Below are 26,861 nucleotides of genomic sequence, written 5' to 3' on the forward strand. Positions count from 1 at the left end.
CCAACAGAGAGTTAATGTGTAATTCGGTGAAATGTAACCATTATTTTTAGACAAAGGCCCACCAGTATTTACACAGCTTATTTAAATCTTTTTTGAAATGTTTGCTCGTGCATGTCCTTGCCTTATATTGTTTGAATGCAAGAGTTTTATGCAATGTAAAAACAGACATATAGACCAATGGAACAGAATAGAGAACCCAGAAACAAATCCACACACCTACAGTGAACTCATTTTCCACAAAGATGCCAAGAACACACACCGTGTAAAAAGCAGTCTCTTCAATAAATGATGCTGGAAAAACTAGACATCCATATACAGAGGAAAGAAACCAGATCCCTATCTCTTGTCATATGCAAAATAAAATCAAAATGGATTAAAGACTTCTACTAGATTATTTTTCAAATCAAAAGTAAGTTTTGGTTTTAAATAGCTGCTTTTAACCTACTAATATATGGGCAAATCATGAATTGACTTGAAATAAAAAAATTATCTGACCAATTCCATTGACAAATTCAAACTGATTTATTCCTTGAAGAATCAGGTATCTTTCAGAAGCTATATTTCCACACTTAATCACAACCACCAAACTAAGAGATCATACACTCCATTAATTTTAAAAATTCAGACACACTGAGAATGTTATGGTACTTTCAAGAAAAAAAATTTTGTCAACTAATGGAGGCAACAGTAGACAACAAAAAATGCAGTTGGCACAATTGACAGAGATATTCTCTGTCATTAATTTGTTGGATGAGCTTAATTACTGAAAGTTTCTATCAAATTAATTTTACTTTGAAAACTGAAAGTTCCAATCAATTTAATTTTCTAGAGCCAGAATGGGCTTAATTTTGGTCTGTTCACATCTCTAATACTTATAAATATTAGGGTCCATCTCACTGATATTTTATGATTATGTTAACATAAGAGAGATTCGTATCTGTTCCAAGAGAGTCAGCCTTAAAAAAATTCTGCAGTGCTAGAAGAGAAACCATGTGGGTATCTATATCCCACTCTCACATTTTTAGGTTCGAACTAATACAAATTTGTAAGGTTCAGGTACAATTATTTTATAATTCCAAAAAAAGTCACAAAATTGCCCCAATTCTCTCAGACAACCTAAGATCCACCCTCTCCTTTCTTCCTTTGTTTCAATCCTCTTAAAATTATTTACACTTATTGGTTCATCATTCTTATAATATATAAAATGTTACAATACGGCATGTAAGCCTATAATGAGAATCACAACCTCGGAAAACAAGTTGATTTCACTGAATAGAAAGAAATGTGAAGTGGGAGAGATTTGAGCATTTACATATTCTCCAAAGATCTTAGTTTATTGAAATATTTTAATCATTTTCATATAAAATTCATAGGACACACAAAAAATATTTGTGCTCTTTTATACAAGATCAATTTGCTATCAAACCATTTTCATGAACAATCAAGCTTCCATTTGTTCATCCTGTTAATAATGACCAATACTTTATTACTAGCAGCAAGAACAGCAAAATAGAAAGAATGTGTTCTGTCCACATACAAATCATAAAATGATGACAAAATTCCCGATTATTTTTCACCTGTAGTTCTATCATTTATTAAAGTGTTTCCCTGTCTTCTAGGTAAGGACTTGAAAATTTTAAGCACAAAAAGAATGCATTCCACTTGCAAGAATAGAGATTTATGGCATAACAGTGGCTACTATAAAGCCATAAAAATATTTTAACTCTCCAAAAAAATATTTTAACTCTTCAAAAACTGACTTTAAACTCTCTTCCTGTAATTTTGTCTTTAACAATTCAGGGCTAGATATATTTGCAATTTCATTTTCATTTCACTTTAAAATATACAAATGTCATTCCTTCTAGTCTAGTGAGCTTAAATTCTTGTTATAGCTTGGTGTGTTTATTTGCATGCTTTTTTCCTAGTTGTCAACATTGCTATGTCCTCTGGAGCACTACTACTTCCTTGCATGGGGTCTCTATAAATCTGGCACTCTGTTAATGCAACCAGCTAGAACAGCTTTGAACATTTCATGCCAGAGTTTTGCTTTTGGTCATCTCTGTGAAAGGTGATTCTAACTGGAATATGAAACAATGACTACATGTTGCATGTTCACAGGTCTCTTCATGATTTTTATAGATTTTGAGAAAGAATTTGCAAAAATAGTCAAAATTTTTTTTTTCTTTTTTCGAGATGAGGTCTCTCTGTCACCCAGACTGGAGTGCAGTGGAGTTCACGGCAACCTCGAACTCCTGGGCTCAAGCTATCTTCCCACTTCAGCCTCCCAAATAGTTGGGACTACAGGTGTGTGCCACCACACCCAGCTAAGTTTTAAAATTTTTTGTAGAGACAGGGTCTTGCTATGTTGACCAGGCTGGTCTGAAACTCCTGGGCTCAAGTGATCCTCCCTCCTTGACCAAAAAGGAATTTTTCAAAAATATTTAAAACATTTTCATTTTCTATTCCTGTGAAATGTCATGGAGCTGATATTTCCATATTCAACATAAGATTCATAGTGGCAACTTTTAAAATGAACTATTATTGTTATTTTGGCTAATACTCAGATGTTATATGCTATGTAAAACACTATTCTATTAGATTTGTTTGTCTTTTAACAATGAAACTTTGGATTTATTACAGATGCCAATCTGCCATAAAGAAGATTCATTTATATGAACCTTTACCAATATATTATTATTTATTTTTCCCTCTAAAGTTAATAGTGAGTAAAAATTTAATTTGTTGGTTCAAAGGGGTAAAAATCACATCATGTTTAGAAGACTTTCTTTTTTTCTTCTAGAAACAGAGTCTCACTATGTTGCCCAGGCTGGACTCCTGGGCTGAAGGGATCTTCCTGGCTCAGCCTCCCTACTAGCTGGGACTACCACCACATCCAGCTCTTAGAAAGCTTCAACTGGTTCAGTTATCTGTGATCAAGATTAAATACATAAAACCACAGGACAATAAATCTTGAAGGTATTACTTTCAATTCATTATAGAGATTTTCTATGACATTTTAATGGGAATCTATGAAAATGCAATAGGCATTAGATTATATAATTATAACAATTTTCATTTTATTGCAACTTATACTAAGAATATCTCCATTTATTGTCCCTTGAGCTTTTGTTTCTATTGATTGTCATTATCCAACTAAGTGTTTGCACATATAATACACAATTTACTTTTTTGAAATGTAAATATATAAACAAAGGTAGCAACAGTATGAGAATTTTTGCTTTCTGTCCTCATACCTATAACAAGAATGATTTTTGGTCGAGGTCTGGTAGGATCAAAAACCTCATACTCCTCAATCAACTCTGCAGTCTCAGAGAGATCCGTGTCACTTTCTATGGAGAATTGATGGATTGGAGGGAGCCGGTCATACCGCCGATATGGAAAGTTTGAATTTTCAGGCATTACTGCAAAAGAGTAAGATAACTTTGAAAAGGAAAAAACACCATAATAAAACACTCTTCACACTTAAACAATTAGTAAAAGCAATTTTAAAATGAAATGGGTTTGTTTTGTTCTCAACTGGAAGAAATCTCCCTTAGGGGTCAGCAGGCTTTATCACAAAGGGGCAGATAGTTAATATTTTGGGCTTTGTGAGCCGAGCAGTTTCTGTTCAACTTAGCCATGGTAGTATGAAAGCAGTCATAAACAATATAATAAACAAATGAGTGTGCCAGTGTTCCAATAAAACTTCATTTGTAAAAACAGGCAGTGAGATGAACTTGGCTCATGAAACTTTACCACCCTCTGCCCTAAAAGGAACCTTCTCAGATACTACCTAGTTTTGTTTGGTAGGTTGCATACGTCGTGGCCTCTGCAAATGGTGCTCTCTGGAGTTGTGTAGTACATAACCTTCACAAGCATATGCAGCTGCCTGTCCATAAAGCTAATGCTTATATATTGTGTATTTCATTCATTCAACAAATACAGATAAGCTGCTTACTATGACCCAGAAATGCTATTGTGATCTAATGGAATAGCTTGCTGGTATAATGAATAAAAAATTAAGGTACTGTCACGGTCAGTAGGAGGGTGCAATAATTCCTACAACTGGAATATCTTATAACATCATCTAGTTTTACTTTATCAATTTACTTATTATTTTTAATCTACTTGAGTTAAAGATGTAAAAGTTTAAGTTTGTATCTATAATGGCAACAAATACTTGCTATTTATTGCTGTTTATAACACGCCAGATATGTTAGTGTGTTAAGAGTAATTTAGTGTAAGAATAAGATGTAGTCCTGTCCCTTCAGTGCTTATAAACTAGAGCTTATATGTTTATATCTTATAGCTGTATGAACACCAGTCATGATAAGTGGTAAAATGAGTATCTCTCTGATAAACACCACAGTAATTTAATGAATTACATTTGGGCTGCAGTGGTAAGAAAGGACTTGCAAAGGAGGCAGGACCTGAACTTTGAAAGACAAGCACAGGTGATGAAATGCAGGAAATATAACCTAGTTGGTGGGAACAGTATGAAGACTCCGAGTCAGAAATTCAAATGACATACTCAAAAGGACCAGAGGACAGGGCTGGCAAGTCCAAACTAGGGAGATGGTCTCAACCAGTTGTTGATATACAGTTTATGGCTCCCTCTTCTTTACCTCAGGTGTCAGTATTCCAGGAGGCACAGAGAAGCACTAACTACCCAAAAGGCACTCGCACAAAGCAAACAGGAGGCCACCTGGCCTTCCATGAGGAATTCTGCTGACTACCGTATCTTAGCATGGCATAAGGCTCACATCTCCTCCCAGGGATGTTGATCTGTTAGAACTTTCCATTCTCTGTTGATACAATAAATAAGGCCATTGACCACGGACCCACTAGATTCATTTTAGCTTCATGAAAAGCACTGGGTAGTCTGCAGATGACAGTAGATCTCTTTTAGAAAGATCTGGGAAGGGCTACATCAGGAAAAGCACCAACAACAGTATCCTGCTCTGCCTTGAAATTTAATCAGTTCATCCAACATTAGACAAAATTCGAAACATTATCCTTGGTTACTTTCTTCCTTCTCTCTGCACATCTACTCCCAATACTTTATTTGCAAATCATATACCAAATGCATATGCTTCTCTCCATCTCTACTATCACAACTCTTCCAAAGCCATCATCATATTTTACCTGGAATATCATAATAGACTATTTACTGATCTACCTGCTTCCATGCTTGCCACCACAATCAACTGCCTGAAATGTTCTTCCCCTGTTTCTCCCATGGCTGACTGCTTCTTGTCATTGACACTTTACCTTAAAGGTCACCTCCTGCAAGAGGACTTTACTGACTTTCTAATCTAGTGCAGCCTCCTAGTGAGTCTCAGGGACATCACTCTAATGCTCTGCACAGCACCTACTTCACCATCTGAGAGTTTCTTCATTTATCCATTCATTCATTGTTTGTCTTCTCCAATTGGATTATAAGTTTCATGAGAGCAGGGGCCTTACCTATGGTCTGGAGCTCTGTATCCCTGGGATCTAGAACTGTGCTTGGCAGATGGTCAGTGTCCAATAAATATTTGTTGAATTAATAATAAAAAGAATATCTTACTGAAATAGTTTCCCATAGAGAAAACTCAGAAGATAAAATGGGTGGGCAGAGCGTGGTTCAATGTGGAGGTCCCTGAACCCTTTACCATGGTAAAGGGTTTAGCTTTAGTAGAAAGCCAGTGGATGATTTGCAGGGGAGGGTTGGTAAACGAAAGGAAACAATGAAATGAAATACATGTTTTAGGAAGGTTAATCTGCTAGTTAAAATGAATTGGAGCAGGGAAAGACTAAGAACAGAAACAGTAGCAGCTAGGTGGCTGTTAAAGTAATCAACAGATGAGAAATGAAGGCTTAGGCTAGAGTGGTAGCAGGGGAAACGGAAATGGATGGCCAGATCTGAAGGATGCGATTAGGGTTGGAATACGAGAAATGAAAGGCGGTGACAGTTCAAAAACAATTTCCAGGTTTCAAGTCTAAAAGGATAAGGACCATACTGCATTTCATATAGTATCTTTCTGCCCTCTCTTTTCTGCTCCAGCAATATTGGACTTCTCTCATTCCTAACCAAATTACAGCCTCTTTGTCTGCCTCAGGAACTTCTCTTCGCTGTTCCCTGGTACAATCTCTTTCATCCTTCTCTAGCTAACACACACTTAGCTTTCGGCTCCAAATATAAGCACATCACCTCTTCCAGGAAGCCGATCCTGAACCCCAGCTAGGTTAGATTCAGTCCTTTGTTAACATGGTTAATTCCTTAGCATACGATTTTCCTATGGTGCCATTGTGCTCCTGCTTATATTCCTGCTGCTTGACTTCACTGCTAGGCTGTAAGGTCCCCAAAGGAAGGTGCCATGTCTGTTCTTTCCTGGTGGCTGGATTTTCAGTCCTAAAAGAATGTCTGACACATAGTAGTACTCAATAAATGGTTAATTTATTGCCCAACTGACTTACCGGCTGACTTCATGGAAACAGGAAAAGAAGTAAGTGCTGGTTTTGAAATAAATATAGTGTGTTTGGTTTTGGACATGTTGAATATAAGATAATGAGATATTCTGGAAGACAGGCTCTATGAATGTTTGGGGTTATGGGATTAGAACTCTTATTTACAGATAATTATTCAATTGTATGCATGTGGCAGAAAGAAAGGGATGCTTACCTCATATTTAATGCTTTAAAGACAGTCAGCCAATAATTTAATCCTTGCTTTATCATATTTTAACTTAGGAAAGTAACTTGATTAGATGATGAAAATGTTTCATTTCACAGAATAATTTTTCATAGTAATAACACATTAACATAGCTAAGGCAATATTTTTACAAAAAATGCATGAATCACTCATTTCTAGAAATAATCACTATGCTTTAAGATACTGGGCAGTTAGGAATTTTGTTGAATGTAATAAACGATTCCACACATTACAACTAAAACCTTCAAAGCACAAATGAATAAAGTATTTCATAAAATAGAATACAGGACCAGTTTAGAAATCATTTTCCGCTTTTTAGCATACTTTCAGATACAAGACCATGTGATGTCACATTCTTACCACCATAGGTATATGAAAATTTTGTATTTGATGATTAACTAAAAGATCCCCGTGTGGGAATTTTGGTAAAGTATCAGTGGGTATGGAGAACCTAAAATTAACATGCAATCTTATTTTAATGAAAATTAAGCCTACATTTTCCATTCTTGTTTTAGCTTATCCTGCTAGATTGGGAATTCCAAACTCACAATTTGTGTACCCAACATAGCCCCACAGATGTGTTTTGTTCAGCTGGACATTTTTGCAAAATTAGTACTTAACTGTCTTTAAACAATGATTGTTCTCTCTAGCTCTGCTCTCTAGTTTGGCCACAGTCCTTACCATTCTCTATTGACACATGACCTGCCTAGCTTCTATGTACAATCAGGCCAAGTAACAATATAAAAAAGTATCAAATAGAAGTATCAAGATTTCATTTTGTTGCAGTCACTTTTACACCCACTCAGAGCAGCGTCCGACTAAGTAGATGTCATAGCTTCTCAGATTTAATTTTTAAAATGTATACCTGAAGTTTATTAGTACTTTAAGGTTTAGAAAGCAGATTCCCATATTTACCTCGCTTGATCTAACAAGAGTACGGGGTATGTATTTAACAGGGAGCCAGACATTAAGTATGATGACACCCTGGGAAGTAAGCTTCCCGTATGTTGGGGATGTGTATGAACTGTTCAAGCCCACAAAAATATCATTTATTCACCAAAGTAGTAATGTACTAAGTGGTATGCTGCAGCAGCAACTGGGTAAAGATACAACCATGAGTACCTGCTGCCCACAGAGAGGGCATATCTAAGCTGTGTCTGCACAGTTTGGAGTTCTAAACTCCAATTCTGTTCATTTGCTACTCTGTGTATCAGGCTGTTCTCAGTGAACCAGAAATCCTGCTGATTTACAAAGAGTGAACTTTATACCTGGGACTCTGCTTGGTTATCAAACCAGAACGTGGGTCTATGAATAGACTGTATGGCAAGAGAAAAATCTCTTTGGTATTGTAAGGTCCTAAAGGTCAAATCAAAATATTTGGTGCAAATTTGATTTAGTAAGTATATAAAGACACAACCTTACCTTAGGACTTCCCATAGAATGTAACCACATGGCTTATTTTGTACTGAGTGTTATTTTACCTCCTGTCTATGTAAGACGGACAGCGGTGAGAGACCTTGCACGGTAATGAGATTAATTGCTAAGACTCAGAGTGCTAATCTCATTACCTTATAGTCACACCAAAAATTTTCTAGCTATTTTTCTGTTTTTTGGTCCATTATAACATTTGAAAGTTTGTAAAATTAGTTTTAAATAGCAACTTCAGACATCTCATTACTTCTCAGCAGCACTGGGAAATTTGGTCAGGGTCATATCACTGACTTCTGCATGAATGGTGAAGGACTCTTTTCTTTAGAGATGTTTCTTAGGAAAATCTATTTCTGTTTGCCTTCTTTTGCTTGTGTTCCTTGAAAATTAGCACACTATGACTTTTTCCCACACTGCATTCAAATAAAATCTATGTGAGTCATGACTAATAAGGTTAAGCAAACTAAGATTTGCTTCCTGCCTATATTCATTGCAGATAGAATTGTCTCCATTTCAGATGCTGTCTGTATAGCACAAACCTTTTGTTGTATAATTTTTGAGAATGGTTTCAGTTTTGAAAATGTAATGATCTTGGCCACTAGAACAGAATTTAGTTTCCCCTGATTTGAGCTGATTCCAATTTGCACATACTATTATACGTCTCAACTTCATCTAGAAGTTGAAAGGCTGGTTGGTTCATGTTGAACCCCTAATTTTGACAAGCACATGTTTCAGAAAGAGATCAAAACACCATGAATCTTCTCTAATGAACTACAGTTTTTAGTTCTAAACAACTCCTAAAATTTAAACAAGTTTACTTTTCCAACTTCTTTTATAGCACCCAAATTCCTAGATTAATGTATTAATTAATACATTGCATTCAGTAGATGCTTAAAAATTTTTTTATTGAATTAACTAGTGTTAAAGTGAACTAAATGTGACCTGAGAAGGACTCCATACTTCTATATTTGAGTCCTTGCGGACAAACTGCAACCTAGCTTAATAGGCAGACAAGATTGAAAACCTAACTTAGGAGTATGCACCTGTAACAATAGCTGAGTCTTGGCCGATCCCAGCGGCTGTACTTCAACCATTTATACACGATTGAGCGTTCAAACTGTGTTCAATATGGCAAATGCTAAGTTGTAACCAATCCAGCCATTCTGTATCTCACTTCTGATTTCTGTATGTCATTTCCCTTTTTTGGTCTATAAATCTTCCACCACGTGGCTGCACTGGTTTCTCTGTGCATCTGCTGTGTTTCTGGGGGTTGCCCAGTTCATGAATTGTTTGTTGCTCAATTAAACTCCTTTAGATTTAATTTGGCTGAAGTTTTTCTTTTATCACTAGTATAAACTTCACATGCATTTATGCAGATGCATTATTATGAACTCTGAACTTGGAAACATTAGTAAGCCAAATCTCTTTCTAGGTAATAAAAAAATGCTGAACTGCTATGCAATAACTACCAATTATACCTCTATTCTATTCATTTATTGTGAGAAATCTTATTTGCAATTTTAAGAAAAATGTATGTATGGTTTGCTAATGTAATTTATTTTGCAAAATAATGAAGTCAGTAATATAAAATTTCATTAAGCCTCTAGTGAATTGTTGGACAACGGTGTGTAATTTTGTTTATCTTTTTATGGAAGTGATTAGGATTAGTAGCAGAGAGAAATTAATCATGATCCAAGGACTTCAGGCATTTATAAACTCAAAAAATGAAATCACTGTGTATAGTCTATATGGCATGTTTTAAAGAGAATTGCTATAACTATAAAACTGTCTATTATTCTCCATATACATTACCATTTCTTAGAAAGGATCTCCGTGACTGTCCTCCATTTAGCGGAGGTAAGGTCTTCTTTTCCTGGCTTACAAATGTATCCCATTTCACCTTGTCACAGCCACCCAGTTCCTTGACTTTCTGTAAACAACTTTCCAAGTATTCTACTGGGTCTTCAGGCTTAGAACACATCAGTCCATTCAAAAGGCTCTGAAATAAAACAAAATATGTACAAATACTTTTCAACCCACCTTTGTTTTTTTAAAAATTTAATTTAATTTATTTTTCTGAGATAGAGTCTCACTCTGCTGCCCAGGCTGGAGTACAGTGGCACAATCTTGGCTCACTGCAACCTCCACTTCCTTGGTTCAAGTGATTCTCCTGCCTCAGCCTTCCGAGTAGCTGGGATTACAGGTGCACACCATTATGCCCAGCTACTTTTTGTATTTTTAGTAGAGACAGGGTTTCACCATATTGGCCAGGTTGGTTTCGAACTTCTGACCTCAAGCGATCCACCCACCTCGGCCTCCACCCACCTTGGCCTCCCAAAGTGTTGGGACTACAGGCATGAGCCACCGCACGTGGCCCCACCCACCTTTGTTAAAATAGTGTTATGGCTCATCTTTGGATTCTGGTTGTTTTTGTTCTTTGCATTTGTCTTTTAATAAACAGAGTTGAAATTACAATCTGATGGAGTCATTAAGATAATCCCTTAAATTCTTGCCTAATTAGTTTTCAGTTCAGCATTCTCTGCCTCTTAAGCAATTCAGGCAACTAGATAGTTTAAAATGGAAGAGCCGTTCACTTTATCACAGTGAGATAAAATGCAGCATGTGAAAATGCCCCAGTCATTATTTGTCTCACTCCTACCCACCCTTTATGTCTCTAAACCTCAGTTTCTTCTTTTATAAAATGGGGGTAATAATAAATACCTCATAGAGTTTTTAAAGAATTAAATAATTTCATATTTGTACAGTGCACATTAACTGCGTGGCACATAGTAAGTGCCAAACAAACTTTGTTGGTGGTTTTAGTTATTATTACTATCAGGAAGTCTTCTCTGAATCCCTAGGTTGGTCTGTGAACCCCTTCTTCCGTGTTCTCAGGTATCCAGCATAAAACATCATACTTGTTTGTCATTTATACTGAAACCATTGGGTTATGCATTGGTCTCTCTTCTAAATTATAAGCTCTTCGACAACACAGAGTGAGTCTCATTCATTTTTCAATCCCCAGATACTGATGCTTTCCCTGACATTTGGTAGGTGCATATTTAACTGTTTTCCAATTGGAAAAAAAATCCCTCAAAGCTCAAATCTAAGTGAGACTAAAAAAAAAAAATTACTGTTTGACATAGAGTAGGTCACTACAATATCCACTAAGATTCCAGATGGGGAAGGAAAAAAGGCATGATCCTGCTATTGCTTTCATGGTTCATGGTGTCTGATGTGTCACTGGTACTAGTTTCTAAAAACGCCACCAGTTTGGAAATGCTGATTCCTGGAAGCTGGACTGATGTACAAAATATTTTCCTTTGGAGTATTTCATGGAAAAAGCATAAAGGATTATTCTTACCAATATACATTGTTAGCATACAAAACACCCTTTGAAGGGCTGACATCTGTTTAAATACAGTATTTTATTTTCAATTATTTCCTGTGTAATTTGCTCAGAATGGTAGGCAATTCTCACCAGGTACGTTTGTTTTCTGAAATCCTAAATAGAGTAAGCTAGAGTGTGCACCTCTATCAGCCAAGTTCAATTGCAGAGGGAGCAGAAAAAACTACCAGGGCATCCAATCCAGTTTGTTTGTCAAAATCTGTCCTATATACACACACATTGCAGTTGAGCTTCTCACATTTCTCCCATATGCCAAGCCAGTATTAATCTTATTAATAAATAAAAGCCTCTATGTCATATATTTATTTGCATACCCAGTGCATTCTCAGCCCTGTGTGACTTTATTACCCCCATTTTATAGATTAGGAAATCACAACTCAGAGATGTTAGTGACTACTCCAGTTTACTCAACTAGAAACACCTAGGCCCAGGATTTCAATTCAATGTTTCTGATTCCAAAACCCATATGTTCTTCTCTGTACCTGTTGCAGAAATGTGGTGTAAGATAAAAGAAAACATGAGATTCTCTGTGCCATCTGCAAAATGCCCTCTTTTAATCCCTACTATTGCCTGAAATGGGTGAACACACTCAATGACTCTTTTCTGAAAATATACATTTCCAGCGTCCTTAAACAAAACTGGTTCTCCAAAGGGCATTGATTTTAAAATAGGGCAATGAGTTCCATTCCTTCATGGATAATTCAGATCGTTTTTTCTAACAGCCAGCCACTCTCAGGGATTGAAGACAACCAGCACATATTATTGCTCAGTCTCTGAGTGAACCCTTTGAGACCTTGAATAATCTAATTTGACTTTCCACAGTATTCAAATTGATTGCCAAATCTCTGCTGTAAGGTACAAGATCAATATACACACCATAAAGTTAGCCAGAATTAAGAACTCATGACAAAATAATAAGAAAGTGGTTTTAAAAAAGTCTAAAACCGGAAACACATTTCAAAAATGAACCTACCAGAGATATCCCATATTCCATTTGGCTTACATGATGTCTCAAATTAGGAAAAAATCTGAAAAGGTCAGTTAGATATATTTACTTGTCTGAAAATACTTCAATACAATAATCAATTTGTCTATAATGGCCTCTAATATCCACAGCTGGGGCCAATGTCTTGGTGTTTAGTAGATAGCTAATTGTTAAACTTTGTACACTTAGAATATTGTGGTGGGCAAAATCCATTTTAAAAACCTAAAGTATTTAGTTTTACAGTCTACACTCATCACATGGAGAACTGCCAGATTTTCCTTCCCTCTTGAGCTGCGCATAGCACAGATTCGTCTTACTGAAGGATGTAGCCTTTGGAGGTCACCAGCAGTCTACTTACATCTTACTGTCCAGAAGTGAATCTAAGTCCATTACTGTATTTCACCCAAGCAAGTTGACTTCCTTTTCTGGGTGTGCATTATTTATCCCATTCATATGCAGAAAAGTAAATAAAAAACCTAAAACCTTAACAAAAAGGCCTGCCATAACTTATTTGCATACACGGTGTAGATTTTAATAAACTATCAAAATTCTCTGTGGTTACCTTCCACCAAGGAGGAAAAACCGTACCCACATTTATAAACCAAAAAGATGTACTATGTAGGAATTTTTGCAATCATGTGGTCCTCCTACAGATGTTTTCAATGATTCTTTCAGAAGCGTAGAAATGAAATATATCTCAGTAGTAATCTTTGTGAGAAAAACTTCGCCTCTTAATTTCCATATTTACTTTTTGAAAATTAAAACCAAAAAAGAACAACTCTTAAGATTCCCACACATTCTCAAGACCTGTCCTTATGCAACACCACCTAATTATTTTCACGCAGGAGTAACACATTTGCTAGATTTGGGCTTCACATACCACGCTTGAGCTCAGTGAATGCTTCACCTGGAAATCTTGACTTCAGATGACCTGAAAACGGTGGCTTATAGAGGTGAGAGAAAAGAAGATCTGTAATTATGGCAACCCATTTTAAAGACAGTTTAGGGAAACTGAGGCAAAATTATTTTCTCCAGTGGTGCTTTAAAATTCCTTTTAACAGAACAAATCCCTCAAATCGGGGGGAAAAAACCCTCATGACCTTTAGTTTACGATATCAGTCTATCAGTTTTCAGAAATGGGAACGAGGTTTGCAGAGAATGGATTTCCCCTTTCAGAGCTCGCTTAGGAAGCTTGGCTTGCTTCTATTCTTTTCTCCTCCTCCCCCCACTTCAAGCAAAAGCACTTGAGATTCAGGAATGTTTTTAAATTCAAATACGAAGAGAAGGAAAGGAAGCCAAAACGACCTGAGACAGGGGCTGTGGCTTAGAACCGACTAAGGTTCATTCCTCAAGCCTCCTCTCTCTCAGTCCCCAAGTGTTCCCCCCACTCTGGGTCCCGGTGCAGATGATGCTGTGCTTCGGTTTGAAGACTGAGCAACAGGAGTTGCTATCTCCAGGTGGGTTGTCGAGCACTGGCGAAACCTGCGGCCCAACCCTTCCTAGGCAACGGAAAAACGTGCTCAGGAGTTCATTCAGCGAAAGCGCAGAGCAACGCTGGGGGCCTGTCACCGGGGAGGTGGCACTCGATAGGTTGGGTTTTGCTTTTTGCATCTTCATCTCTCTCTTCCAAGCTGTCTCCGGGGAGGGCTGCCTTCGTCCACATTTCCTCTTCCCCCAGGGGTTCCAACCCTGGACAAGTAGAGTGACTAGGGCTCTGGATCCCTCAGTTTCGAATCTTTACTCGCTGCTGGGAGATAGTGCAGCCACCTGGCCTGGCCCTCGCCTCCAGAGAGCGCAGCCCGGCCGCGGTCTGGAGCCCACCCTGGGTGTCCACATCCGAGGGGCGCGATGGGGGCAGGCTGCTTTCAGAACCCTGCTGGAAGACTGAAACTTGATCTCTAAGATGCAGGCTTCTAAGCCCAGCCATCTGACAAGGACCCTGGCAACCCGCGGGAAAGGCGACTACCCTCGGGCGAGCGGGCGAGTGCGCTTCTGCAAGCCCCTTCAATTACATGCCCCGCGTGGGGAAGGTGGGACGGGGCGCGGCTGCCTCACCCCGAACCCCCGAGATGCAGTCCCCGGATGCTCCCGCCCGTCGGCCAGCCGTAGCCCCTACCTCAAAAAGCTGAGGGATTTCCCTCCGGGCCAGATACTCCTTGGCATCGTTGGTGTTCATGGCTGTGCCGCGCGTGCCTTGGGGCGCAAGCGGGGAGGATCCCGGGCTGCGGCGACCTGAGCCGGGGCTGGCGCTGGGGCTGGCAGAGTCCGCGCCGAGCAGCGGTGCAGCCCTCTTTCTCACGCGCACTCAGCTCAGCCTCTCCGCCCAGGCCAGGGACCCCCTCCGCCTCTCCCCGGGGGCTGTGGTCTCCGCGTTCCCGCCGCCCCCGCTTCAGTTGCAGTCCCTGAGCCGGAGCTGCAGGCGCCGAGCAGCTGTGCCGCGGCTTCCCGGGCTGCCAGGCAGCGCGGCCGCCAGGGGTGGGGCGCAGGGAGCGGAGGAGGGAGGACAGCGTGGCGGACGCAAGGCAGCAGCCCGCCCGCCTGCCTCTCCGGTTCAGCGCGCCGCGCTCCGCGCCTCCCCGAACCGGGTCTGCGGCGGCTGCCGGTCACGCTGCGCGGGCGGGCGCGAGGTGCGGGGGTGGGGGCGGGCGCGCGCAGGGGGTCGCAGTCATACCCCTCGGTGCCGCACCGGCGCCAGAGCGCGACGCTTCCCTGCGTGCGCCGCCCAGGGATGCAGCTACCCGGGACCAGGTGGCCAAGGGAACAGGGTCGGGGTCTGTAGGAACCTGCCACCGTTTCGCTTCTCCGGACCTTGTACACACACAGACACACACGCACGCACATACACGGTTACCTCCGGGTCCCCGAGGAACTCTCATGAAAAACCTTGTCACAGGATTTATCATTTATTCTTAAGGTTACCTATCTTTCACTATAGGGAGCTGTGGGGAAGGAGGAAAAGGGGATTCATGGTATGGAATCCAACCCTTAAGATAATTTTTAGATTTTGAGTATCTCTATCCTTCAGGAAAGTTTTGCTAGCTGGTTTCGAATTTTTTCCCTGTCGGTGTCACAAATCCTTATCGACTTTAGGATAAGGCCTTAGTGTGAGCCTGAAATCCTAATCAACTGAAGGACTAATAAGTAGTTAACTAGTTAATTATCTCCATGGAGAGGAAGGGACAGTGGAGGAGAAAGGTGGGTGGTAGTGGAGAGCTAGAGATGCTTAAATTGCAAATGTGTTTAGTAGGTGGGGAGGGTGGGCATCATTAATTAGACCTGAGGAGTGTGCAGCCCGTGGACAGTGTCGCATCAGAGCACCCCTGGGGGAATATGAGTGAGTATGGGTGAGTGCGCTAGGGCATAATGGGTGATGGATCTTCCTGCTGCAGACCATTGTCAAGGTGTAACCCATCTTCCTCCCAGCTCCCAAGATGACTCAATTCCCTACTGAGATGTCTTCTCTTTGTCTGTTTGGGAGATAGTCCGTAGTCCGTGCCCCCGGATAATATGATCTCTAACTTCCCACAAAGCCTAACAGTATAGGACCCTTTGGTAGGCACTGGTATCTGGGGTCTGGCTGGAGAAAGAAGCAACGCTGCCTCTGCTTTAAAAAACTATAGAGTCTGAATGTCCATTTCAAGTGCGTCTTTGCAGATATTTTCTTGGTTCTATTTCTTGTTCCAGAAGCAACTGCAGCTCAAGCCTTAACTATAGCTACAGCTTTGTTTTACCTGCGGGAGTAAATGAAGTTTTGAGAACACTTGTGAACCCGTGTGTCATATGGTTGCCTTAAATGAGGCAGGTATCTCAGTTCCATGGAAATTGATTTTTGCCCTTAGAATATACCTCTTCATTTACAGTCCCAACTTGTAGTATTTCTTTACCTTATTTAAGATTGGCTAGGGCAGTAGCGAAAGCAGTGTCTCTTCCCTATGCAATGATGCTTGAAAAGTACGATGGTCCGTGGCATTAAGGCTTACTTTGTGAGCATGCACAGTGGAGGTGAAACACGTAGGAATGAAGAAGCCACTTTCTCCAGGACTTTTCAAGGTCATCCTTTACAGACGAGAATCTGGCAGAGTACGGCTCACCTGTCTTCCCTTGAAGAAATGCATAATTCTAAGTGTACTTTAGTGTTACTGGACAAGTGATGGCAACTTGCTTGTAAAAAGAGAATGGATAAGAAAGACTACACTGCACTAAAAATTGTAGACAGCCTGAAAAATGTAGTAAATGGTGATACAGCAAGTTTTCAAGTAGCCTTATGCAGGGACAATCAGTGTATTTTGGTGTGTGCCAGGGTGGAGAGAGATGTGTGAAAGAGGAAGATGTTCATAATTACTTTTGCAAAGGAAGTTGTGGCTTTGTAGGGAGGGGCTACATGAGAGAGGTATAATGCTTAAAAGTCAAGCTAATGGTTCAAAAGAGAGGAAAGAGAAAGGACAAGGACCACTAAATATATCCTTGCTGTGGGAAAGCTGGCCTCTCATTCCCTGTGATGAAATTCTATGTGTGGGTATATAGAAGGCTCATGGCCCTTGGCCCTTTGTTTATTTGCGAATGCTTTCCTGCAAGCTCTAATGAATCAAAATGATTACTGCTTGTCGGATGTCTTCGGATAGACTCTCTTCTCATCACGCCTTGAGAGAGGGTGCTAGGTTCTGAGATATAGCAGTGGATAACAGACAAGATCCTTGCTGTCAAGGAACTTAAATTCTGTGAAGAGTTTGTGTAAGAAGTGCAGATGAACAATAAGCAAATAAAAATGCATAGACAACATCACATAGTGATAAAAAATACAAAAAAGGACATAAACAAGAACATATCAGTTAGTGATAACTGATGATGAAAATCACAGTTGTTGATTTGAAGCAAGGGGGCAGAGGCTCCAGGTCTGTTCTGTGGAAGCAGCTGAGGAAATGGGAGTAAGAATAATCATTAGGGACCAGGCACGGTGGCTCATGCCTGTAATCCCAGCACTGTGGGAGGCCGAGGAGGGAGGATCACGAGGTCAGGAGATCGAGACCATCCTGGCTAACACGGTGAAAACTCGTCTCTACTAAAAATACAAAAAATTAGCCGGGTGTGGTATTGGGCACTCGGGAGGCTGAGGCAGAAGAATGGCGTGAACCCAGGAGGCAGAATGTGCAGTGAGCTGAGATCGCACCACTGCACTCCAGCCTGGGCGACAGAGTAAGACTCTGTCTCAAAACAACAACAACAACAACAAAGGAATAACCATTGGAATGATGACTAGGACTTCCAAAGGGCTGAGCATGCTTCAGGCTCTTGGTGGGAATGTTTCCCTGAGTCATTATAGGTACAGATGAATGGAGGAATAAAATATCTATAGCTGTATCTATAGAATGCTTAGGACTCAGTCAAAGAAATTTAGAAAGGTACCCTAGCAGGAAAAAGTAAACTTTCTATTTTAAAAAACAAATATGTTGAAGTCTTTAAAAATTACACCATGATGACTTGAAAGAGTAAATGCCATATATAGGGATTCCTGATTTACCATGCAGGAGTATGTTTAGGTGCTGAGAAAATCTAGCTCGAGCAATGTCTTCGTAATGTCTAGAAATATGATGGTGTATAAATACATCATTTACGAGTCACAATGAAAATAGTGTTTTATGGTAATTCATTCAGTCAACAGATATTTCTTGTGCATCTCCTGTGTGCCAGGCATTGCTGGCACTGCTGTGCTGTCAGGCGTGTAGGTGAATAAAACACGTGCATGGAGCATTTATCTAGGAGCAGGAGATAATTTGCAACATATGTAATAAACAAGTATATGAAATTGTTGTTAGATGGTGATAAATACCATGGGAAAAGAAAAAGTAGAGGAGGGTAAGGAGAACTAGAAGGCTGGCTTCAGTTTTATATAGAGTGGTCAGGGAAGGCCTCATTGAGAAGGTGAAATTCCAGCAAAGGTTTGAGAAAGCGAGAGAGCAACCACTTCAAATGTCCTAGCAAGGGCAGATTCCTGGCACTTTCTGGCAACAGCAAGGAGGCTAGTGTAGCAGGAACAGGGTGAGGGAGGAGAAGAACAGAGAGGAATGCGGCCAAAGCACTTGGGGCCTTGTAAACCATTGTCAGTTCTTCTCTAATGGAAAGTTAGAGAAACGTTTCAAGCCAAGACTAAGATGATCTGACTTACATTTTAAAAGGCTTGTCTGTCTTCTGGTTTAGGTATGGGTAAGAGAGAAAAGGTAGGAGTGGGGAGAACACTTGGAAGGCTATTGTTACTCAGGTATGAGGTGACGAAAGCATGGGCTCAAATGTTGGCAGCAGGGACAATGAGAACTGGTTAGATTCTAGATATATTTTGAAGATAGAACAAATAGGGTTTCTTGACAGCTTGGATGTAGTATATGAGAGAAAAAGAAAACCTCAATTATGACTTCATGGTTTTTGGCCTGCGGATAGTATGGAGACAATTAATTGGCCTCAAGAAGCTTACTAACTTACAAAATTATTTAATAGATAGATGGTAAGGAACTCTATGCAACCCAGAGAAGCAACAGGACAACTGGCTCTGAAGGGCGTCTGGCAGATGGTAGGTTCTCCCTACTGCTTACTGACCATATTTCTTCATTTTCATCTGCAACCCTTGGCTTATAGCAGCCATTTGAGCTCCAAAGGTAACCTACATGTTAGGTTGACTCACACGTTGTGTAACCTCCTGTGCGAGTAGAAGAGAGGAATTTACATTTGCTTCAGGATATGCTTGCAACTTAAATGTTTTGGAACTTCAATGTCCATTCTGCACAAATATTTTACCTACCCGTGCGAAATCTCTAATTCCATCAAATCTAGTCTTCATCCACCAACCAGTCAACCTAACTTGGCTATGATAGATATAAATAAGGGAGCAACTTGAACTCCAAAGACCCTCTAAGTTTGAAAGTTGCAGGTAAAATACGGAGAGAAGCATTATTGTTTTGATTTAAAGAAATATACTAACATATGCTTAGAAGTAAAAGCTTTCGGAAGTCTTAGAGAAAAACAGATCAGTTTATTTTTAAAAAATTGTTTTCACAGAATGCAAATAACACATTTGAGTTTTTATTATACTACCCTTTTTATCATTATTGACAAGCAGCAATTCTGTGAGCCTAGAGGCCTAAAATTTCTAAGTTATACCTATGTATCAGGACCAGTATGACCTTCTGAGTTGTTTACATTGCCTATTTTTGTCTTTACTATATGTCTCATGAACAATGTATTAGTGATGCATACACTAATTAGTCTAGGATGAGTAACAAAAATCTTTCCATCCAAGGAATAAAATGTGTTTTTTCTCAGTAGTCACAAGGCATTCATGTTGGTGTGCTAGAAAATTTTAAAACTTACCAGAATTTACCATCTGTTCCTGTTTTTATCTAGTCTGTTTAACCACGTTTCTTCTATTAATTGTCCTTCTGCTATACAATTAACATTTGCACTGTTTTTCTAATAAGATGAAATCATAAAATTAAAGATCTACTGGAGATATATGAGTAGTGGTTAAGTTAAAGAGCTCCCTTCCCCAAATAAATCAACATTTTAGATTGTGCAGAGGAAAACTAATACTAAAACATTTCTTTAGGAACGTCCCTCTCTTGTGGAAAAATGTGAGTGATTACCACTGTCTTCACTGTCCATTATGGTACTCACTAGCCTCACATGGCTATTTACCCTTAAATATTAGATTAGTGCAAAAGTAATTGCAGTTTTTGCCATTTGTGATTGCTTTTAATGGCAAGAAGCAGTTACTTTTGCACCAACCTGATAAATACAATTAGTTTCCTGTTTTATACTTAGTCAAATATTTCCATCCCTTCAAGGCTCTATTTAAAGACAACCTTCTCTATAAAAGCCATCTTTATTTAGCCCTAATGGATTTAAGTGATTTCTTGCTTTATCCTCTTTAGAATGTTACTTGTACCTCTATCCTGCCTTCTTCCTTATTTATGTACCTTTGTTTTTCTCATCTGCTTTGACCCCAAAATGTGTCTTCATGGTTGTACCCTTATGCAGTTTATCATAGTGTCATGTACATAATAAATACTCTAAAATTATGATTTGAGTAATTTATAATACATTTAAGTATTACTTCTGTTTTGTGAGCATATGCAGCCCCATTGCTAGATGTGCTTTGAATTTGTAAATGTATTTGCTCCATTATTTTCTAGGGTTATCATTTTCAGATTCTATCAGCATTAACTAATCTTGAGATGTGGGGGAAAAGAAGACTAATTGCAACAAGTTACAGACCCAAGTTTCTCTATTCATGACTATGAGTTGTGCTCGAGCATTTGAATTGCCTTCACAATTCTCTCTCATGCCTGTAGCTAACAAACAGGATGCAATTTAAATCAAACAAATAGAGTGTCTACTAATCCCTGATAATTGCTGCTAGGTGTCCTTCCCATCCAGCTGTCCCTGGTCACCAGTTTTACAGAATCGCAATCATTAGGACAGAAAAAGATTGTTATGACCTTGTTCGTGCCGTTTCTAAAAACTAGCCTGTTGTTACACTTCCATTATTTGGATCAAAACAAAGCTTCTCATCAGTTAATCTTTTTTCAAATTACAAGCTCCAAATAGATTCTCAGAGGTCATTAATCATCTCACCTCCAGAAAATATAACACAAACCCATGGCATATTCCTTTTAAGGAAATGTTGTATTGTGTTCCTCTTGTCTTTCACAATATTCTTGTTTGTAATTTTCAGAAATTGGAAGGTGCTATTTACGAAGATTATTTCATGCTAATGAAATGTTGGAAGTCTCAGTGTTGGAACTACTTTTGATGCAGACGTTTTTGCTCCTTAGTTCAGCTAAAACCAGGTTCTTATCACACGACCAGGAAAGATTAGGCATGCAGACACATTCAAAGATGAGGAGAGCAAAATTTATTAAAAGAAAGCTCTCAGCAAAAAAAGGAGAGGTCTTGCTAACAGGTTCCCACCTCACAGATTGAACACTACATCAGGCCACCACCCAAGAGCTGAAGAGGCCAGGCTCCTCCCCACTGCACGAAGAATGGATTCCTGTGGCTCCACCCCATCCCCCCAGTGCTCATGTGGACATTATTCAGAAAGAATTAGTTGAGAAAATGTGGGCAAACAGGGGCAGTTCTCCCTCTGGGTCCCAGTTTCATCTGGCACCAGCAGTCTGGTCTGTCAGCCTTCAGGCTGTTTTAGGTTTGAAGGGGGATTTCGCCAGGGATCCTTGGCTGTCTCCCATCTCTGTCACTTTTATGAAAGCAGAAGAGAAGAAGTTTTTGTATATCTCTGTTATCCTGAGCACCCACTTTCAAAAGAAGTTTCCTAACATGGCCCTGGTGGCTTCATGGGGACGGTCACCCTGGCGTTTCATATCTACAATTTGATAAGAGTGAAAGGAAAAAGTATTCTTATGCTCAGCCTGAAGTATTCATTAAATACTTTTTAAATTTACTATAAACACCTTTCAACTCATCTATCTTATGGTTACACCAACGGCCTCTCAGCAGGCAACTTTTTTACCTGTTTATCTTCATCCTTGGCTTTTCTGTGCTCCAGTTCTGCCATGACAATGGGTTGCTAGATATCCACACTTTCATTTAGCTAATATTTATTGATCACGTACTATATGCCAAGCACTGTGCTAGATTTTTAGGAAACAAAGTCATAGCCAGTGTGGCAAAATGCTCATGGTCTCCCCAAAGGAAAAGGCTACTAAACCAAAGAGACTATAAAAACAGAGTAGAAAGAGTATAGGCTGTGGAGTCATAATTTCTAGCCTGGTCTCATTCTTACTCAGCTATTTGATGTCCACAATTTATTAACCAGTCCAAGCCTCTCTTTTATGAAAATAAGCATATTAATCCCTAGCTCACTGAACTATTGCAAGGGTTAATTGAGCTGGTAAGTGCAGAGTTGAAACCAAACCTAATTCTCAGCCTCCAAATTCCAATTCATTGCCTACCAAATTTCTTAATCGAAGACCCTGATCCTCATTAACCATTACTCTCTCTCTCACATTGTAAATGCACATTGAATTGATTGGGTGCATCTGTCTGATGATCCGAGTACTCTGTCTGCCTGGAATACCTCCCCAGTTCTGCGTGGCTAAATTCTTCCTGCTTCAAGGATCTTGTTGAAATATCATCTTCTTCATAAAGCTTTTTTGGCCTCTGCATCATGAAATAACTGCTTCCCATAAAATCCTGTAGTGTTTTTTTAAATATGCTTTTATGAGGCAAGGTACATGGAGTACTAGAATAAGAATGGTAATTAATATCAATGCATCGAAAACATTATAACTGGAGCAATAGTTTGTCATTTAAGCTTGAGAAAGATGTGGTGGTGCCATCTTGACTTTGAAATGAAAAGAACCTAAGGGTGTGTGGAAAAGGGATGATCAGTTTTCTCCATAGCCAGCCCTCAGTCTGCCTTTGCTACTTCTACTTCCCCACATTTACCTTCTCATTCTCTTCAGGAAGCTGATTCTAAAGCAAATTAGAAATGGTGGTAATGAATCAGATATAAAAACCAGCTGATATAAGTCTTTATGAGCAACTTCAAAGTGGATGTTTTTAAGCTTATTTGTTACCCTGGATCTTAGTAAACGTGGGTTTGTTGGCTTATTTTTCTTTGAACCATCTCTCTAAAGTCTTGAATGCTTGAAAAGATGTTAGCGTCTAGAGTTTAGAAATGTTTTAATTATTGAATAAAGAGTGGATTTTGCTGTAATCTAATTTGCTTCTTATGCCATTAGATCACTCAATCAATAAATATGTTGAATCTCCATAAATAAGAAATATATTTATAGAAGCAATTTGGTACTCATTGTTGTTATAAAGTTTGATTTCAAGGATTTTGAGAATACATAAGATTTAAATTATTCATTACCAAAGTAATTTCACTTTCTGTGTTTGTGTAAATATTAGTAAATGTCATTGATCTCTATTAAATGCATAGGCTCTCTGAAGAGTAAATATGATTTTATGGTGGACTATCACCACTTTCATGGCAGTCATCAGCAACTAGGCAAGGAGCAGAGGTACTGGAACCAGACAGTTCCAGATAGCTTTACATGTCCACTGATACTGCTAATTGTACCTCCTTTTACAGGAGAAACTATCATCTCCACTCTGAATTATGTATAATATGAGTGCACATATGAATATGTACAAATGATTCCAATGAACTCTTTGAAGAACTCTACCTTATTAATCCTAGTTCACAGATATACTTTCATACTCTATGCAGTGAAGCAAATGAGCTCTTTGTTTGCTTTCTTGTATTGTTTCTGCATTGGTCATTTAGCAGGAGTTTTAAAACACTGTTGATTTAGCACCTCTAGACATTCAGTTTCAAGATCTTGGTCATTTTATCTCTCTCTACCAGCCAAAACACACTATATAGCATAAATATCCCCTTTTTGTTGTTGTTAAGACTGCCAAATAACTTATTCTTTACTTTCCAGGTTCTCTAGAATTCTATTTCTGTGATTAACAAAAGATTTTTTATTGAATATCTCTGCTGCATATTTCCCACATTTTCTCAGATTTGATATGTATTTTTTTCTTTATCTGTTACCTTCATTTAACCAGCCTTCTTAGTTATTTTACTCTATACAGAAAGCTTATATTACCCAAATGACCTTTGGAAAACAGTCTGCTGATGGCCATTGCCCACTGCTAAATTTCTATATGAGACATTTCACATTGAAATACTTGACCCATGTTAGCACGAGGGAACTGGTGATATAAACTTGTTTCCTATTTTAACCGTTTCCACATCTACCAGCTGCACCTTCACCTTTACCTCAGTCATAGGGTGGAGTGCCCAACCTGGGCATCGTCCTGGAAAGAGAAGGTAAATCTAATAGATGGGCAGAACTTATGCCCCTGGAGAAGTGTTCACCATTCTTTTTTAGTGGCACATACCACTTTCTCATTAGTTGTTAGGAAAATAGGATCGGGTAATAATTTGTTGAGTGGCTAATGTGAGCTGAGAGCACTTCCTTTTTCACAGTCCCATGACTGGAAGTTTGAACATGAACACAGAAAAGAAGGAACCTCATCTCTCTCCTTTGGTGCCCTCATTGATGGAAAAAATAATTGAACCTGACTATTACATAACTTCTCTAATATTATAGCACCACATAGCAACATCAAAAGGCTCCTGAGGAGACTGGGAAATCAATTCTACACATGATTGTGGACGATATATGGAAAAAATTCCACCAGTGTCTTCACTGAACTAGGCAGGCTGGTGCCTTAAATTATTCTGGAACCAATAAGTTCACAGCTGACTTATAATCATTTCCCTTCATGTGATTTGAACTGTGAGTCATCTGTTCCACTGAAATTGTGGACACATTGGTGTATTTTTAACTTACTATGAGCCACTCTTCTAGAATAAAACAGAACAGAAATGCAATATGCAATTGTCTAAGAGGAAATAGTGTACAAGGTCTTGAGTGGAGATCTATGTACTGGATCTTGCAGGAGGTGATGAAGGTCTTCAGGGCTGCCCTGCTCTGTACATATTTCCTAGAGCTGCCTTCCCAATGTAGGACCAGAATAAACACAATTTCCCAGAATGAATCATTCCCCTGGGCTCCTGTGCCCTTGGTTTCTGTGTCTGCCTCTCTTCTGGACCCTGTCTTATTCATCTTTACATCTCCCAAACCAAGCTCTGCTGTCTAAATAATAGTAGTATCTGCACACATAACTGTTGAATATATCCACTCATTCATTCATTCCTTTATTTTATAGGTATTTATTAAGCACCTTTTATATTCAGGAGTCTGTGATAGGCACTGGGGATTCAGCAGAGAACAAAACAGATAATTCCCCTCTGGAAAGAGCTTAAGTGTGTGTCTGTATGTGTATGTGTGTTTAGGGGCGGAGTAAGTCAGACTATACATTCATAATTACACAAATAATTCCAGCTACAAGATTTATATATGTTCTGAAGGACTAGGGAGTCCTGACCAAACTCTGCTAATTAGCTAGCAATATGGCACTGGCCAAATTACTTAACCCTCTGAGTCTTAGTTTTCTCATTTGTAAAAGAAGAAATTTGTTTCAGCTGATGCATAACAGCTCTTTTACATCTGAGTTTTATGATTCTGTGCTTGCTATGTGAAAAACAGTGTTTTGTACAAAGGGCATCTGATTGAAATTATTCCTTAAAAAAATACCAGTAACAATGATCAGAAGGCAGTGATTTTATAAATTTTCAAACTTTCAGTGACCATAATGGAAACCACCACATGAAGGGAAATGAAGGAAATCTGTTAAACAACAAACAAAAAAGCACAGTTATATTAAGAACTGAAGAAAAATGAATAAAATGTCTTGAATCTTAAATGACTTGGCATCATTTTGGATGACTAACAGGACAGTATGAAGTATTACAGGAGAACTTTCCAGCTCCAGGTGACACATAGTGTGGGGTTATAAGAAATAACACCATATTGAGAATAAAATTACTAAACTTTCTGGTGCAGAGTTTTACAAAGACCCTGTTCTTGGTACGAGACTTCTGGTTTATTCCCAGGCGAAAGAGGCCAAACTGAACTGATGATCTTTACTAGTGAGAAAGATAAGAAGCCCCGGGGGACTGGGAGAGTAGAGTGTTTTAGGGATTATCTCCTCCTCTTTCATGGAGGAAGGAAGGAAACACTCAAATGCTTCCCTTTCTTGAAGCTGAAGGAAGGGAGCCCAAGAGGTGCCCTCCTAAAGTTTGTGGAGAGGCTGGCAGAAGAAAAGTCTGACATCTCAAATCCTGGTGGTTGTCTGCTGACCCAGGGCTTGCTGTTCTGCCCTGGGGCTGTTGGAGTGAGGGAGAGATCACTGGCAAGAGATGATATCACTGTAGTAAGCCGGGTGATCTGGGAGAAGAAATTTCCCTACGAGCTCACTACTCCCGAGAGATACAGCAGAGTGTCCATAAGATGGGAGGGAGCACAGGCTTGCTGGGGATTGCTGCAGCACAAGAGGAAGGGGCCCTACATAAAAAGGATGTAGCCTTATGCTAAATAGGTATTCTTCAACTGAGCAGGTCCAGTCTCACAAAGTACCTCCAGTGACTATGGACAGTTTTAGGGATCTGAGTCTGTTGGGTCCCCATTCATCCCATACTGAGGCAGTAGGTCAGAAACTGGATCAATGGTGAAAATCACAGAAATGGGACAACTCTGCCACTACCCCGGTGGAAGTATTCATAAAAGAGAACAGTGGTTACATCCAGGAATGACTGCATCAATCAAGTAACCCTGGGTAGTCTAGGAAGAATACATTCGTCCCTTTCCCTTCCCCTGAGATGAGCCAGAGTTAGCTGGGGAGACTGACCCCT

At 39.4% G+C, this 26,861-nt stretch overlaps 1 protein-coding gene across 4 annotated transcripts in view; it reads right to left on the reverse strand.

Moving 5' to 3' along the window:
- AK5 (adenylate kinase 5) overlaps positions 1-15,106 on the reverse strand; it is a 293,062-nt gene extending 277,956 nt beyond the window's left edge. The window contains exons 1-3 of one of the 4 annotated variants that reach the window (XM_005542979.5): positions 14,634-15,106; positions 9,936-10,122; positions 3,255-3,350 (exon numbers count right to left, since the gene is read on the reverse strand). In XM_005542979.5, coding sequence (XP_005543036.2) covers positions 3,255-3,350; positions 9,936-10,122; positions 14,634-14,693 — 343 coding nt within the window. In that variant the 5' untranslated portion in view covers positions 14,694-15,106. Of the gene's footprint in view, positions 1-3,254; positions 3,423-9,935; positions 10,123-13,397 lie in introns of all 4 variants that reach the window. The other 3 variants (XM_005542978.5, XM_045368561.3, XM_074003470.1) reach the window with 3 other exon arrangements.
- Positions 15,107-26,861: the final 11,755 nt, after the last annotated feature.

Source organism: Macaca fascicularis, chromosome 1 (assembly GCF_037993035.2).
Source record: "Macaca fascicularis isolate 582-1 chromosome 1, T2T-MFA8v1.1".
Taxonomy (NCBI): Eukaryota; Metazoa; Chordata; class Mammalia; order Primates; family Cercopithecidae; genus Macaca; species Macaca fascicularis.